Below are 12,328 nucleotides of genomic sequence, written 5' to 3'. Positions count from 1 at the left end.
CATTGGCAAAAAGGTTGACACAAGCACTAGGTCAACGTTGCAATGGTCGACGCATGAAAGGTCTGTGAGTTTTTCACAATAAAAGTATTGTTCATACTTTACGATTCACATGGACTACAATTGAAAACGGTAATGTACGCTTAAAGGTGCCCATAGATGCTCCGATGCGGGCGTCTGTTTTGTGCTTAAATAGCACGCATCGCATCCCTTGTGCATACGTTGTGCATGCAATGCGATGCGATGAAAAGCCAGTACAAAGAGTATGTGCAGCACACATACCCCACCTTTTTGACTGTCGACCTAATGATTGTGTCACCCTGATGACCTGTCGACCTAACTCATGTCGACCTTCATGCATGACGGCCTTCTGTGGTTGACCTAATGCTTGGAGACCTATTGGGGGAAATTTACTAAGATGTGTAGTCTACTTTACATGTGATGTTGCTATGGGCAACCAATCAGATCCTGTCTACTGTCTTCTAGAGCAGGCATTCCCAACCACGGTCCTCAAGGCACACCAACAGTGCAGGTTTTAGTGATATCCAGGCTTAAGCACAGGTGCCCCTCTAATGCCCCTTTCAGACTGCACTTTGTAAACGGTATATTGCCGTTTTTTTACCGTTTTAAAACGGTAATCTGTGCGGTCTGAAAGGTGCAGATCCAATTAACCGGTTTGAAAATACAGTTTTTTCAAACCGGTTAAAATGCAGGGTCCTACCCGTTTCAGACCCGGTATTTTGGGATCAAAAACGGGTCTGAAACGGTATTTAGGACCCAGCCAATGAGCTGGGTCCTAAATTCAGAGCAGCGAATATTTAATGAGCACTCATAAAATATTCGCAGCACTGGAGCCCCCCCCCCCCCCGCGCGCATGTGTCGACACCCCCCCCCCCCCCATGCGGCGCGTGTGTCGACACCCGCCGTGCAGCCGGTACCTTCGTTGTGGATCCCAGCAGTGAAGTATGGTCGGGGAAGCACTTATGAAAAAAAGCGTCTTTCAGAAAATGGCTGCCCCATAGGAAAACCGGTTTTAAAAAACTGTCTTTCGTATGGGGGCAGCCATTTTCCGAAAGTCACTTTTCTTATAAGAAAAGTGACTTTCGGAAAATGGCTGCCCCATACGAAAGACAGTTTTTTAAAACAGATTTTCCTATGGGGCAGCCATTTTCTGAAAGACGCTTTTTTTCATAAGTGCTTCCCCGACCAACTGCAGTGCCGGATCACGCAACGGAGGTACCGGCTGCACAGGGGGGGGGGGGTTTGTTAGCCCTGGGGTGGGGGGGATTTGGGGGTGTTAACCACCGGGGGAGGGGGGGCGGGGGCGGCGCGCGCTGATGACTGGCTTTGACCCTGTTTTTGGAAAGTTTCCAAAAACGGGTCTGCCAGTGTCAAAAAAACCGCACTTAAAGGTAATATACCGTTTAAGAGATGCGGTGTGAAAGGGGTTTTACCTGGCAGACCCGTTTTTGGAAACGTTTCCAAATACAGGGTCAAAGCCAGTTTTGCGGTCTGAAAGCAGCATTAATTAGTACCTGAGGGCTTCTGATTAAACCATCTGTGCTGAAGCCTGAATATCACTAAAACCTGCACTGCTGGTGTGCCTTGAGGACCGTGGTTGGGAATGCCTGTTCTAGAGGGTGCTAAAGAAATAAATAGATTCTGATTGGTTGCCCAATGTATGTCTTTCAATTATCCCATTCCCAATGCCCTTTCCAGTGATTTGGAAATGTGTGAATTATGCTACGTTCAGACTACTGGTATGAATAATCCAGCATTTAAATGCTGTTTTTTTTTACCGGGAGCAGTCTGCCCCCCCCTCCCCCTTTCTCACTGCCAAGCAAATGGGGCAAGCAATTTGACCTGATAATTTGCCTTTCAACACGGGCCCTTTACTAGTGTGGAAAGATAAACCCTGGTCGACATTTTAGCCAATACTGCTATTTCACAAAATATAAATACATTTTAAAAGGGGTGACCCCCAAAATGTCGGCTCCTGCTCAATGACCTGCAATGTAACATTACGTGCAGCATTTTGCTCCTGTGGTGAAGGCACTCCCTCTACCAATAAGGTCCCGCTCCTACCAGCATGAGACACCCCGTTTGGCTGACGCCAGTGGTGCATGAACATCATGTTCTTCCCGCACTGGGGTGTCACCTTTTTTCTAAAGGGCCTTATAGGCTGATTGGAGCTAATTAATGCTGACATGTTTTCTATACAGATTTACAAGGTTCTTTGTGTCACTCACACACTAGGCTGCTGCTGTTAGTAGGGTGTTGTCTTTATCTCCTGGCTTAGATTGCCAATATCTTGCTGGTCGAGGTTGATGAGGCTTCCTGTGCTGTGCTGCATCCAAAAGCCCCGTACACACGGGGGAGATATATTGCTCAGTTTCTCCTTTTCATCAGCGACCAGAGATGGCGGTGCCGCAGAGGTAATCAGCTGGTCGCAGGAGCAAGCTCCAGCGATAAGAATGGGGCTGAAAACGATTTATCGTGGGGCACACTCCCATCACTGGCAATATGGTCGCCAGCGACCATATTTCCAGCGATTTCAGCCCCTATTGCCCCCGTGTGTACACAGCTTTACTCTATATACCCCTTTCACATATAAATGGAAATCCTGGGTTTTCTGTATGTGTGATGCAACTTGAGCCTGATTCAGCATGGATTGCATATGGGGCGGGAGGGGGGTATTCAAACCTGATTGCTGGGCTGCGAATTTGCAGCCTGGTGGATTATCAATCAACTGGGCATTCGTATGGATCTCGTAGCACACGTGCGCAAGGCCATCCTGTGATAAAATTCAGCATCTTTTTTTTAAAAACGCGAGCCGTTTGCAGGTTGATTGACAGGATGTCGATGTTTGTGGGTGTTAACCTGTCATTTTCAGGCTGTTTTATGGTGAGCGGTTGGGAATGGATTTGCAGCTAATCGCAGAGCTGCAACAACATTTTTTGCACAGGGTGGGATTTCACTCTGGCGGGGCTGCTGTTATCTGATAGCAATTTAGCAGAGAACCAATCAGGTCTGAATAACCCCCAAGATATGCCATCCCCCCAGCCACGCATGCCTCTGGCTGTCAATCAGACGGAGGCATTCATATTACTAGTGCTTATTGTAGCACCCGCTATCTTTGAAAACCCATGCAGTTCCTGTTCCCTGCCTGAGGTGTCGCTGTCTGCTGTGGGGTTTCTAGCACAGGTCTGGTTTGCATATCAGTGCTGATATACAGACCACACTGTGCTAGAAGAACTACAGCAGACGGTGACACCCCAGGCAGGGAACAGGAAGTGCATGGGTTGTCAAAGATGGCGGGTGCCACAATGAACACTACGGGAACACAGAGATGGGATATTCAGAGTTGAAAAAAATGGGTATATTCGGTGGTTATACTGCAGCATTTCTGGATTTATTTGGTTTGGGATATCTGCGGTAAGTAATAGACAGTTTTTACATCTACAGTATTCTATATTATTCAGAAGTAATCCCCAACACTGTTCTTCTTGTTTATCTGAATTTCAGAGGGTGATTTTTTTATTTTATTTATTATTATTTATTTTTTTTGCTTTCCTTGCATCTGGGTGTAGAATTTGTTTACCACAATATGGGTGTCAGTTTCGGTCTGAAGCAGGTAGCAGTCGTTCCCTTTGTTCATCTTTCCTTGTTTCAGGTTTTCTGATTTGGCTACTTGTACTTTCCTGCTGAAATTTCCCTACAATGAGTCACTTATATTGTAACCCAATCAGAATCAGTATCCAGTGGCGGATTTTTCCTATGGGCTGCAGGACAGCAACCACACTGGTAAAATCAGCCACTCATCTCAGTGTCAGTGAGCCTGTTTCAGCCCATGACTGCACTGACTTCACTGTGACTGGCAGTGACTTCCCATTGGAAGTCCGGGATGCGGTCATATGGTCGACAGGACCAAAGGTGGACACACCAAAATGTCGACATGTATTATGCCGACATATGCAAAAGGTTGACGTGAACAAGGTCAACATGTGTTTTTCACTTTTTTAAAGGACTCATTCATACGTTACCATCTCAGTGGACATGGAGGGGGAATACAATAGTGTGAAGCATGGCTAGCGAAGCAGTACACTTCCTTTTATTTCGGCAATGATATGCAGACCAGACCTGCACTAGAAGCCCCACAGCAGAGAGCGACACCACAGGCAGGGAGGAGGAACTGCCCTTGTTTGGAAAGAGGCAGGGTGCTAGAATGGGGATGTCGCTAGGTCGACCATTAAAGGTCGACAGGGCTTAGGAAGACACATGAATAGGTCGATCGGGTCAGAAGGTCGACACAAGGTCAACAGTCTTAAGGTCAGCATGAGTTTTCACGTTTTTTTAAGCCAACTTGTGCCGACAGGCGGTATTTCATACCCTACCGTCCACTAGGGCAATGATGGCTAACCTTGACGCTCCAGCTGTTGTTGAACTACACATCCCAGCATGCCCTGCACCAGTTTTACTATTTACTATATTTGGCCATGCTAAAACTGATGCAGGGCATGCTGGGATGTGTAGTTCAACAACAGCTGGAGTGTCAAGGTTAGCCGTCACTGCACTAGGGCGTGGAGGAAGAATAGAACAGTGCCCAAAGCATGGCGAGCGTATCGGTACACTGATACTGTGCCACTGTCAACTTACAGCAAAATTTGGGTCGACCATTGAAGGTTGACACTTGAAATAGGTCGACATGAGTGGAAGGTTGATACAAGCATTAGGTCAACAGTGCTATGTTGACTGTGTCGACGCTTAAATTAAAAAAAAAAAAATATTATTTAAAAAAAAAAAAAACATGTTGACTTTTTCACTGTCGACCTAATGACCCTGTCGACCTTACACCTGTCGACCTAATGACCCTGTCGACCTAACCTATGTCGACCTTCAGCCAGGTCGACCTAAATGCAAGTCAACCTAATGCTTGTAGACCTAAATGCAGTCTGACGAATGATCCCATTCTGTTGACCTAACCCATGTCGATCTTCATTGGTTGACCCAATGGATGTCAAGCCTATGACCTATACCCATATTCATGGATGATTCCGGGGGGGGGGGGGGGGGGACAGTCCCTGAGAACTCGGGGGGGGGGGGGACAGTCCCTGAGAACTCGGAACCACTGGCAGCCACGGGATTCATATGTTGCTGATGCATAGTGTTATTTTGGGTGTAATCCATCGCTCCCTGTTTTGTTATTTATTAACCTTCATCCAGTAATCTTTGGCCCCTAGGCCAGAGCTAACGGTCACATTTTGATCCATTAATGTGAAATCCAGGCTCTTGAGTCCGTTTTGGATGGCACCCATTCATGCGTCTAATACATGCCCCTGCTGCCAGGATGCACACACATTCTTTAGCTCTTTTTAGGAACAAAGTCCAATCTTTGCTTTGTCAGGCTGGTCCCATATGGAAGGGGCGGAGGGACCGGGGTTTGCAGCCTCAGAGGAGGGGTATACGGAGCTGTCTCTCACCCCTCTATGTTTTTACCACTCACATACAGGACAGAATGGAGAAACAGGTCCAGGCCCGGAGGCTGAAGGGGGTGGAGGACAATATCTGGTGAGTGTTGTCTTCTTACCTGGGTAGCGTCAGGACCTGACCCTGAGTGTTCATGGGCACAGGGTCAAAGTCTCTGGAACACTCAGGTTAACCAATCAGCTGCTCTGTATAATTTTATATTATGCAAATTACAGATGTTACTTCAGGGCTGATTGGTTGCCATGGGCCACTTCTCCCCTGGCTCACTTCTTCTACCTTATAACTGCTTCATACATCTACCCACAGTCCTGAGGGGTGTTATCGCTCCTTACAAATGATTGGCCGGAGCACCATTTATTATTCGTGATGAGTAATTACAAGAATATCGCTCATAGATAAATCATGGATGGCTCTGTATTTTTATGTTCTCTTTGCTGTTAGTGTAACAGATATACAATGTTATACAAATACTTACCAAGTTAATTACTACACTAAGTTTATTTTCCTTATGAGGTAGAAATAGCTGTTTCATTACCTCCAGCATGATATGCTCATTATTTATAGGAGCAGACCGATAGTTCCCATTTTAATCACCCCTTAAAATGGGGGTGGGGGATTAGCACTAACTGCATAAAAATAATCATTTATGGTAAGGGATGTAGTCCGGATCCCGGCAGCTGCGGTCCGTGACTGACGGTGGAAGGGGAGTATTCAGGTTAGTGCATACCTCCCAACTTTTTTCATTTGAAGAATAGGGACACTGCAGGACTGAGGTAGGGGGGTTAGGGTTATTTAGTCTGCGGGAAGGAGGGTTGGGTTAGTCTGCGGGACGGAGGGGTGGGTTAGGGTTAGTCTGCGGGACGGAGGAATGGGTTAGGGTTAAACTGCGGGATGGAGGTGTGGATTAGGATTAGGCTACAGGACAGTGGGGTAGGTTAGGGTTAGTCTGTGGGACGGAGGGGTGGGTTAGGGTTAGTCTACAGGACAGAGGGGTGGATTAGGGTTAGTCTGTGGGATGGAGGGGTGGGTTAGGGTTAGTCTGCGGGATGGAGGGGTGGGTTAGTGTTAGTCTGCAGGATGGAGGGGTGGGTTAGGGTTAGGCACCGAAGGGATGGGTTAGGGTTAGTCTGCGGGATAGAACGATAGGTTAGGTTTAGTCTGTGGGATGGAGGGGTGGGTTAGGGTTAGTCTGCGGGACGGAGGGGTGGGTTAGTGTTAGTCTGCAGGATGGAGGGGTGGTTTAGGGTTAGGCACCGGAGGGATGGGTTAGGGTTAGTCTGCAGGATAGAACGGTAGGTTAGGGTTAGTCTGTGGGATGGAGGGGTGGGTTATGATTAGTCTGTGGGATGGAGGGGTGGGTTAGGATTAGTCTGGGATGGAGGGGTGGGTTAGGGTTAGTCTGTGGGATAGAGGGGTGGGTTAGGATTAGTCTGTGGGATGGAGGGGTGGGTTAGGGTTAGTCTGCGGGACGGACAGGTGGGTTAGTGTTAGTCTGCAGGATGGAGGGGTGGGTTAGGGTTAGGCACCGGAGGGATGGGTTAGGGTTAGTCTGCGGGATAGAGGGATAGGTTAGGGTTAGTCTGTGGGACGGAGGGGTGGGTTAGGGTTAGTCTATGGGACGGAGGGGTGGGTTAGGGTTAGTCTGTGGGACGGAGGGGTGGGTTAGGGTAAGTCTGTGGGACGGAGGGGTGGGTTAGGGTTAGTCTTTAGGACGGAGGGGTGGGTTAGGGTTAGTCTGTGGGACGGAGGGGTGGGTTAGGGTTAGTCTGTGGGACGGAGGGGTGGGTTAGGGTTAGTCTGTGGGACGGAGGGGTGGGTTAGGATTAGGCTACGGGATGTAGAGGAGGGTTTGTGTGTGGGGCAGAGGTGTGGGTTACGGTGCAAGTGGGGATGAGGTCAGCGTATGTAAAGGCCCCCATACACTACAGCGATTGGGCAGATTTCACCAGTTTCTTGCGGATCCGGCGAGAAATCGGGCCAAATTGAACGTGTATGACATGCAATCGGGTCCAATGTGTGGTCCCATGTGCAGGCATCGGACTTTGACCCTCCCTCCCGGTGACAGGGAACAGGAGTAGCATGCGATACATCACATGTGAAAGGCCTGCATGTGATGTATCGCATGCAATCCTGCCACCTGGGAAGGTCATGGGCGGCTCGCGAGGGATCACAAGTCCATACACTGCTGCAATACGTCACATTAGTGTATGGCCAGCTTTAGGTTGTGGGAGTCGTGGGTTAGGATTAGGCACTAGGGGGAGGGTAATGGGGCCTACACATGGGGCAACTGCAGAGCGATCTGAGCAATGTAGATCGCTTCGTACACAGCACTGCACAACGCTGTATCAGTGCTGTGCGCTGAGCAATTTGTCACCGGCGAGCACAGGCCCTGATGCGCATCACTATGGCCCCTACACACGGAGCGATGTAGGGGCATTGTCTAAGCAATCTAGTCAGATCGTTTAGAAAATGCCCTGAAATTGCCCCATGTGTAGGTCCTATAAGACTGCAGCAGGTATAGATTAGGGTTAGGCTGCGAGAGGGCTGGTTAGGCTGTGGGAGGTGGGGATGGGGTTGTTGCGGGTTAGGCTGCTGTAGGAAAAGGTTAAACTGCAGGTGGTAGGGATAGACTGGGGAGGAGTGGATTAGGGCTAGGCTGCATAGGTGGAGGTGGTAGTTGGCGTTAGGCTGCAGGAGGGGGGAGTTGGAGTTAGGCTGCAGGAGGAGGGAGTTGGCGTTAGGCTGCAGGAGGGGGGAGTTGACGTTAGGCTGCAGGAGGGGTAGGTTCGGGTGTGGAAGAGGGGTGGATTGGGGTTAGGCTGCAGGAGGGGTGGATTGGGGTTAGGCTGTGGGAGAGGGGTAGGTTAGGCTGTGGGAGAGGGGTGGATTGAGGTTAGGCTGCCGGAGTGGTGATTTTGGGTTAGGGAAGGATGGGTTAAAATACTGACCAGGATCTGTCAAAATTCTGGTATTTCAATACCAACGCCATGGTAGAATGTTTTTCCTTTTGATTAGCACGTTCGATTCCATAATCGAAAAGTATAGTACTGCAAATCACATATCAAAAGCATAGTATTATATACTTTATCATGAGTACTTTGTGCAGGGCCCAGTCCTTCAGACAATTCTCCACTGACCGCTTATTGACCTTGTGCAGGGGTGGTGAGAGAGAAGGGGGAGTAAGTATTGATTACCCTGGCTCTGGTTCTTGCAGGGGCCACGGATCACAGGGGTGCTGAAGTTGTGCCTGCAGGTGTGTTTTGAGCTGCACAAAGGCCCTTATACTGGTTCGCTTGCAAATGCCTTCTCAAATGGACAGAACCATGTGCACTGCAGGTGGGGCAGATGTAACATGGGCAGTGAGAGTTAGATTTGGGTGGGGTTTTTCTTCAAAGTGAGATCTATATTAAAGTGTAAAAATAAAGCAGCCAGTATTTACTCTGCTCAGAAACAAAATAAATCACCCAAATCTAACACTCTCTGCACAAGTTACATCTGCCCCACCTGCAGTGCACATGGTTCTGTCCATTTGAGAAGGAATTTGTCTTTGTGAGTGAACCAGAATAAGGGCCAAAGCATTGTGTGTCCAGTCTAGTTGCATCCATTGCTATAATTATGGCTGAAGCTAATTGTATGGACCCTGCTCCACTGTGTGCGCAGAATGTGCCTTATTCTGTATTTGTGTCTCCCCAGGGTGGAACTTGTCAGTCTCGCTGCTCAGTATAAAACCGTGAACCTGGGACAGGGGTTTCCTGACTTTTCACCGCCAAGCTTTGTGAGAGAAGCATTTTCCAAAGCCATCACAGAGGAGCCCACCCTGCTCAACCAGTACACAAGAGTCTTCGTAAGATCATTACCGTGCTCCGATATTCATGCATTGTAGTCATCCTAAGTACCGGTCAGTCTGTTACAGCAGATGTCTTCAAGTACCTACAACAGGTCATGTTTTCAGGATTCCTTTCTGTGGGGTAATAACTGACCCAGCACAATAGAATAACCTTCAGTGCATAATTAAAAACAAAATCAAGAAAACATGACCTGTTGGGGTTAATAATTGTACAAGTCTTATCCAGCTCTTCTAGTTCCTGCTGTGATGCCTTGTGCATTATTTATATTCATTTATTAGGGTATATTTACTACAATGGGAGTTGAAGATGGGATGTTACCCATAGCAACCAATCGATTCTACTACTTATTTATTTAGCACCATCTATAAGATAATATAATCTTATCGTATGCTATATCCCATCCCATCTCCAATAGAACTCCAGTTTTAGTAAATGTACCCCTTTGTGACTACTTTCCTGTGGGATATTAAAGTATGATGTGGGCTTTCTTGTGGGGAATTAGCTGATGGCGTCACAAAGTCCCCAAAGTTCCAACTCCCCTTCAGTGACCAGAGCCAGTTGCTGCATTGTAGAATTGTGTGCAGCAACTGGCTCCTGTCACAGTGCAGCCCAACATCTCCTGAACCCCTGGAATAATGAAACGGAGCTTTCAGTGGCAAATGAACTTTCTGAGGAGCACATTGAAATGACCTCCAGCCATTAATAATGAATAGTCTTATACTGATTACATTCACTCCCTCCCCCTCAGGTTATTCTGTTCTCTTGCAGGGTCACCCTCCACTCGTAAAGATCCTCGCCAAACTGTTTGGCCAACTACTGGAACGAGAGCTGGACCCTCTCTGTAATGTGCTGGTGTCAGTGGGGGCATATGGGGCCCTTCATAGTGCCTTTCAGGCTCTGGTGGATGATGGGGATGAGGTATGGGGAAACATGGTCACATTCTACTTTATTTTTCTGAATAAAGGTTTTCATCTAATCATAGTATATGAATATCTGTTGCCCCTCTTCTACCCCTTTCACATTGCACAAATAACCCAGATCCGACCCGGGTTGTTGCTGGTTCGACGTGCGGTGTGAAAGGTCCAGCAACCCGGCATTCTGTCCCAGGTTAAAAGAGGGCTTAATCCCGAGTCGGACCCGGGTTGCTGTGCTGTGTGAACAGGTAATAGCGCCGCGCTGCTGGACCGTACTCGAAAGCATCCCCTCTCATGCAGCCGAAGGGGAGAGAAATTATTCAATGGTCGCTGGCCATCGAAAGATTTCTCTCACCTTCAGTAACAAAAGTCAATCTTAACTGTTTTTTATTGCCACCGTTGATGGATGAATACGGGGCGGACGCTGACGTCATGTGAAACTCGCCAAAGCCGCTCGCTCCCGGGTCTGCACGTGCGCATAAACACTAATACGCAAACTCCAAACATCGGGAAGGGGCCACAATCGGCCCGCTTCGTTCCAGTCTGAATTGGCCCCACTGTCTATGAGGCTTTAATATTTAAACTACACCTGTTGACAGTACATTGGAGACATCCATTTTGGGAACAGTAGATGACAGTTATGCCTTATAAGCTGCATTATGATGTGTAACATGCTCAGGTCTGAAGTGGCTGTAACCACAGAGGCGCATTATCTTTTTAAAGAATAATATGACATTCAGTATTCTGTGAATCTGGTAAAAAATAAGTCAATCATTAGTAGAAGTCAGCGCTTATGATGCTGCAGGTATTCCAGCTCCCATACAACGCTATACAAAGATAGCACTGACAACACTTGTATCACACACTGTACAGATGTGTCCTCCTACATGTGGCCTCAATACGCCACGTAGCGCAATATGCCTGGCATGAGTGAGCAACCAGGAAGTGGGAGGAGACTGTGCTGAGTAATTTGATATGTGTGTGTGTGTATACAGAGCAGAACAGAACTTGTATTGAAAAAAAGTGGCACTTTGGGGTATATACAATGCTTTTTCCTCGCTGTGACAGCGAGCAGTGCTGGCTGCTCGCTGTCACAGCTCGCAGGATCAGTATTCAACTAACCCCCTGCACACGCCGCTTTCCCGTCGCTAGGTTTTTGGAGCGAGGGGGAAATGGCGTGCATGGCCGCTAAAACTACGAGGCTCGTGGCTTAATGCAGCGGTCTCCCTGCCTTAGCCACGAGCCTCGCTGTTTGGGGAATCCTCACTGTCCTCGGAAAGTGAGGATTCCCCCAGAACGTAAAATAGGGTGAGCGGTCGGCGTGGGAGTTAAACGGCGAGGGTCGAATGTTTTCGGCGATCCCCATCGTTTAACCCCCCTCACCAGCTGCATTGAATGCGGGACTAAGTGTACAGATTCATAGGAGTCAATTTACTAAGATGGGAGTTCAATGGGATGTTGCTCATAGCAACCAATCATTTATTTAGCATCTTCTATCTAGGAGATAATAGATAAATCTGATTGGTTGCTATGGGCAACGTCTTCAATAGAATTCCCATCTAAGTAAATTTACCCCATAGACTCCTATTGTATATAAAGTGCTGCCGGATTCAGACCGGCTTGCTAGGCTGCGTATATTTGCTCCGCCCCACTGAACACCCGAATCCCCGCGATACGCTGCCAGTGGATGTGCACACTTACACACCGCTCACAGGTGCCCGCAATTCAATGGTTACTCCCCATATAACGATTGTTCCTATGTTTGTTATGAAACGTAAGCCAGGACCTTCTTTGTCATTTGAACACTTTCCGACAAGTTGGGAACGGGGCAGAGTGTGAATTGCATGGTGTTGAGATCAGGGACGGATTTAGTTAACAGGCCGCCCATAGGCACAACATTGTGCCCCAAGCCGCGCGATTCGTGGACCCGCCCGCGATTTGCAGATCACACCCCCCCCTGCCCCTCCCATGTTTCATGGACCCCCACTATCCCCCCTCCCGTGATTCACAGACTCCCCTGCGCCCCTCCCGCGTTTCATGGACCCCCGCGAGAAGGGGGGATGCCATGCCGCCCCCGGCAGG

General features: G+C 48.3%; 1 protein-coding gene across 2 annotated transcripts in view; it reads left to right on the top strand.

Moving 5' to 3' along the window:
• KYAT1 (kynurenine aminotransferase 1) overlaps positions 1 to 12,328 on the top strand; it is a 41,571-nt gene that overhangs the window by 1,371 nt on the left and 27,872 nt on the right. The window contains exons 2-4 of one of the 2 annotated variants that reach the window (XM_083158724.1): positions 5,507 to 5,565; positions 9,178 to 9,328; positions 10,101 to 10,250. In XM_083158724.1, coding sequence (XP_083014850.1) covers positions 5,513 to 5,565; positions 9,178 to 9,328; positions 10,101 to 10,250 — 354 coding nt within the window. In that variant the 5' untranslated portion in view covers positions 5,507 to 5,512. Of the gene's footprint in view, positions 1 to 5,275; positions 5,566 to 9,177; positions 9,329 to 10,100; positions 10,251 to 12,328 lie in introns of those variants that run through there. The other variant, XM_083158723.1, reaches the window with a different exon arrangement.

The sequence above is a fragment of the Crinia signifera genome, chromosome 9, assembly GCF_055691185.1.
Source record: "Crinia signifera chromosome 9, ASM5569118v1, whole genome shotgun sequence".
Lineage (NCBI taxonomy): Eukaryota > Metazoa > Chordata > Amphibia > Anura > Myobatrachidae > Crinia > Crinia signifera.
Note: the sequence above shows the minus strand (reverse complement) of the source record. Positions and strands in the feature narration are given on the sequence as shown.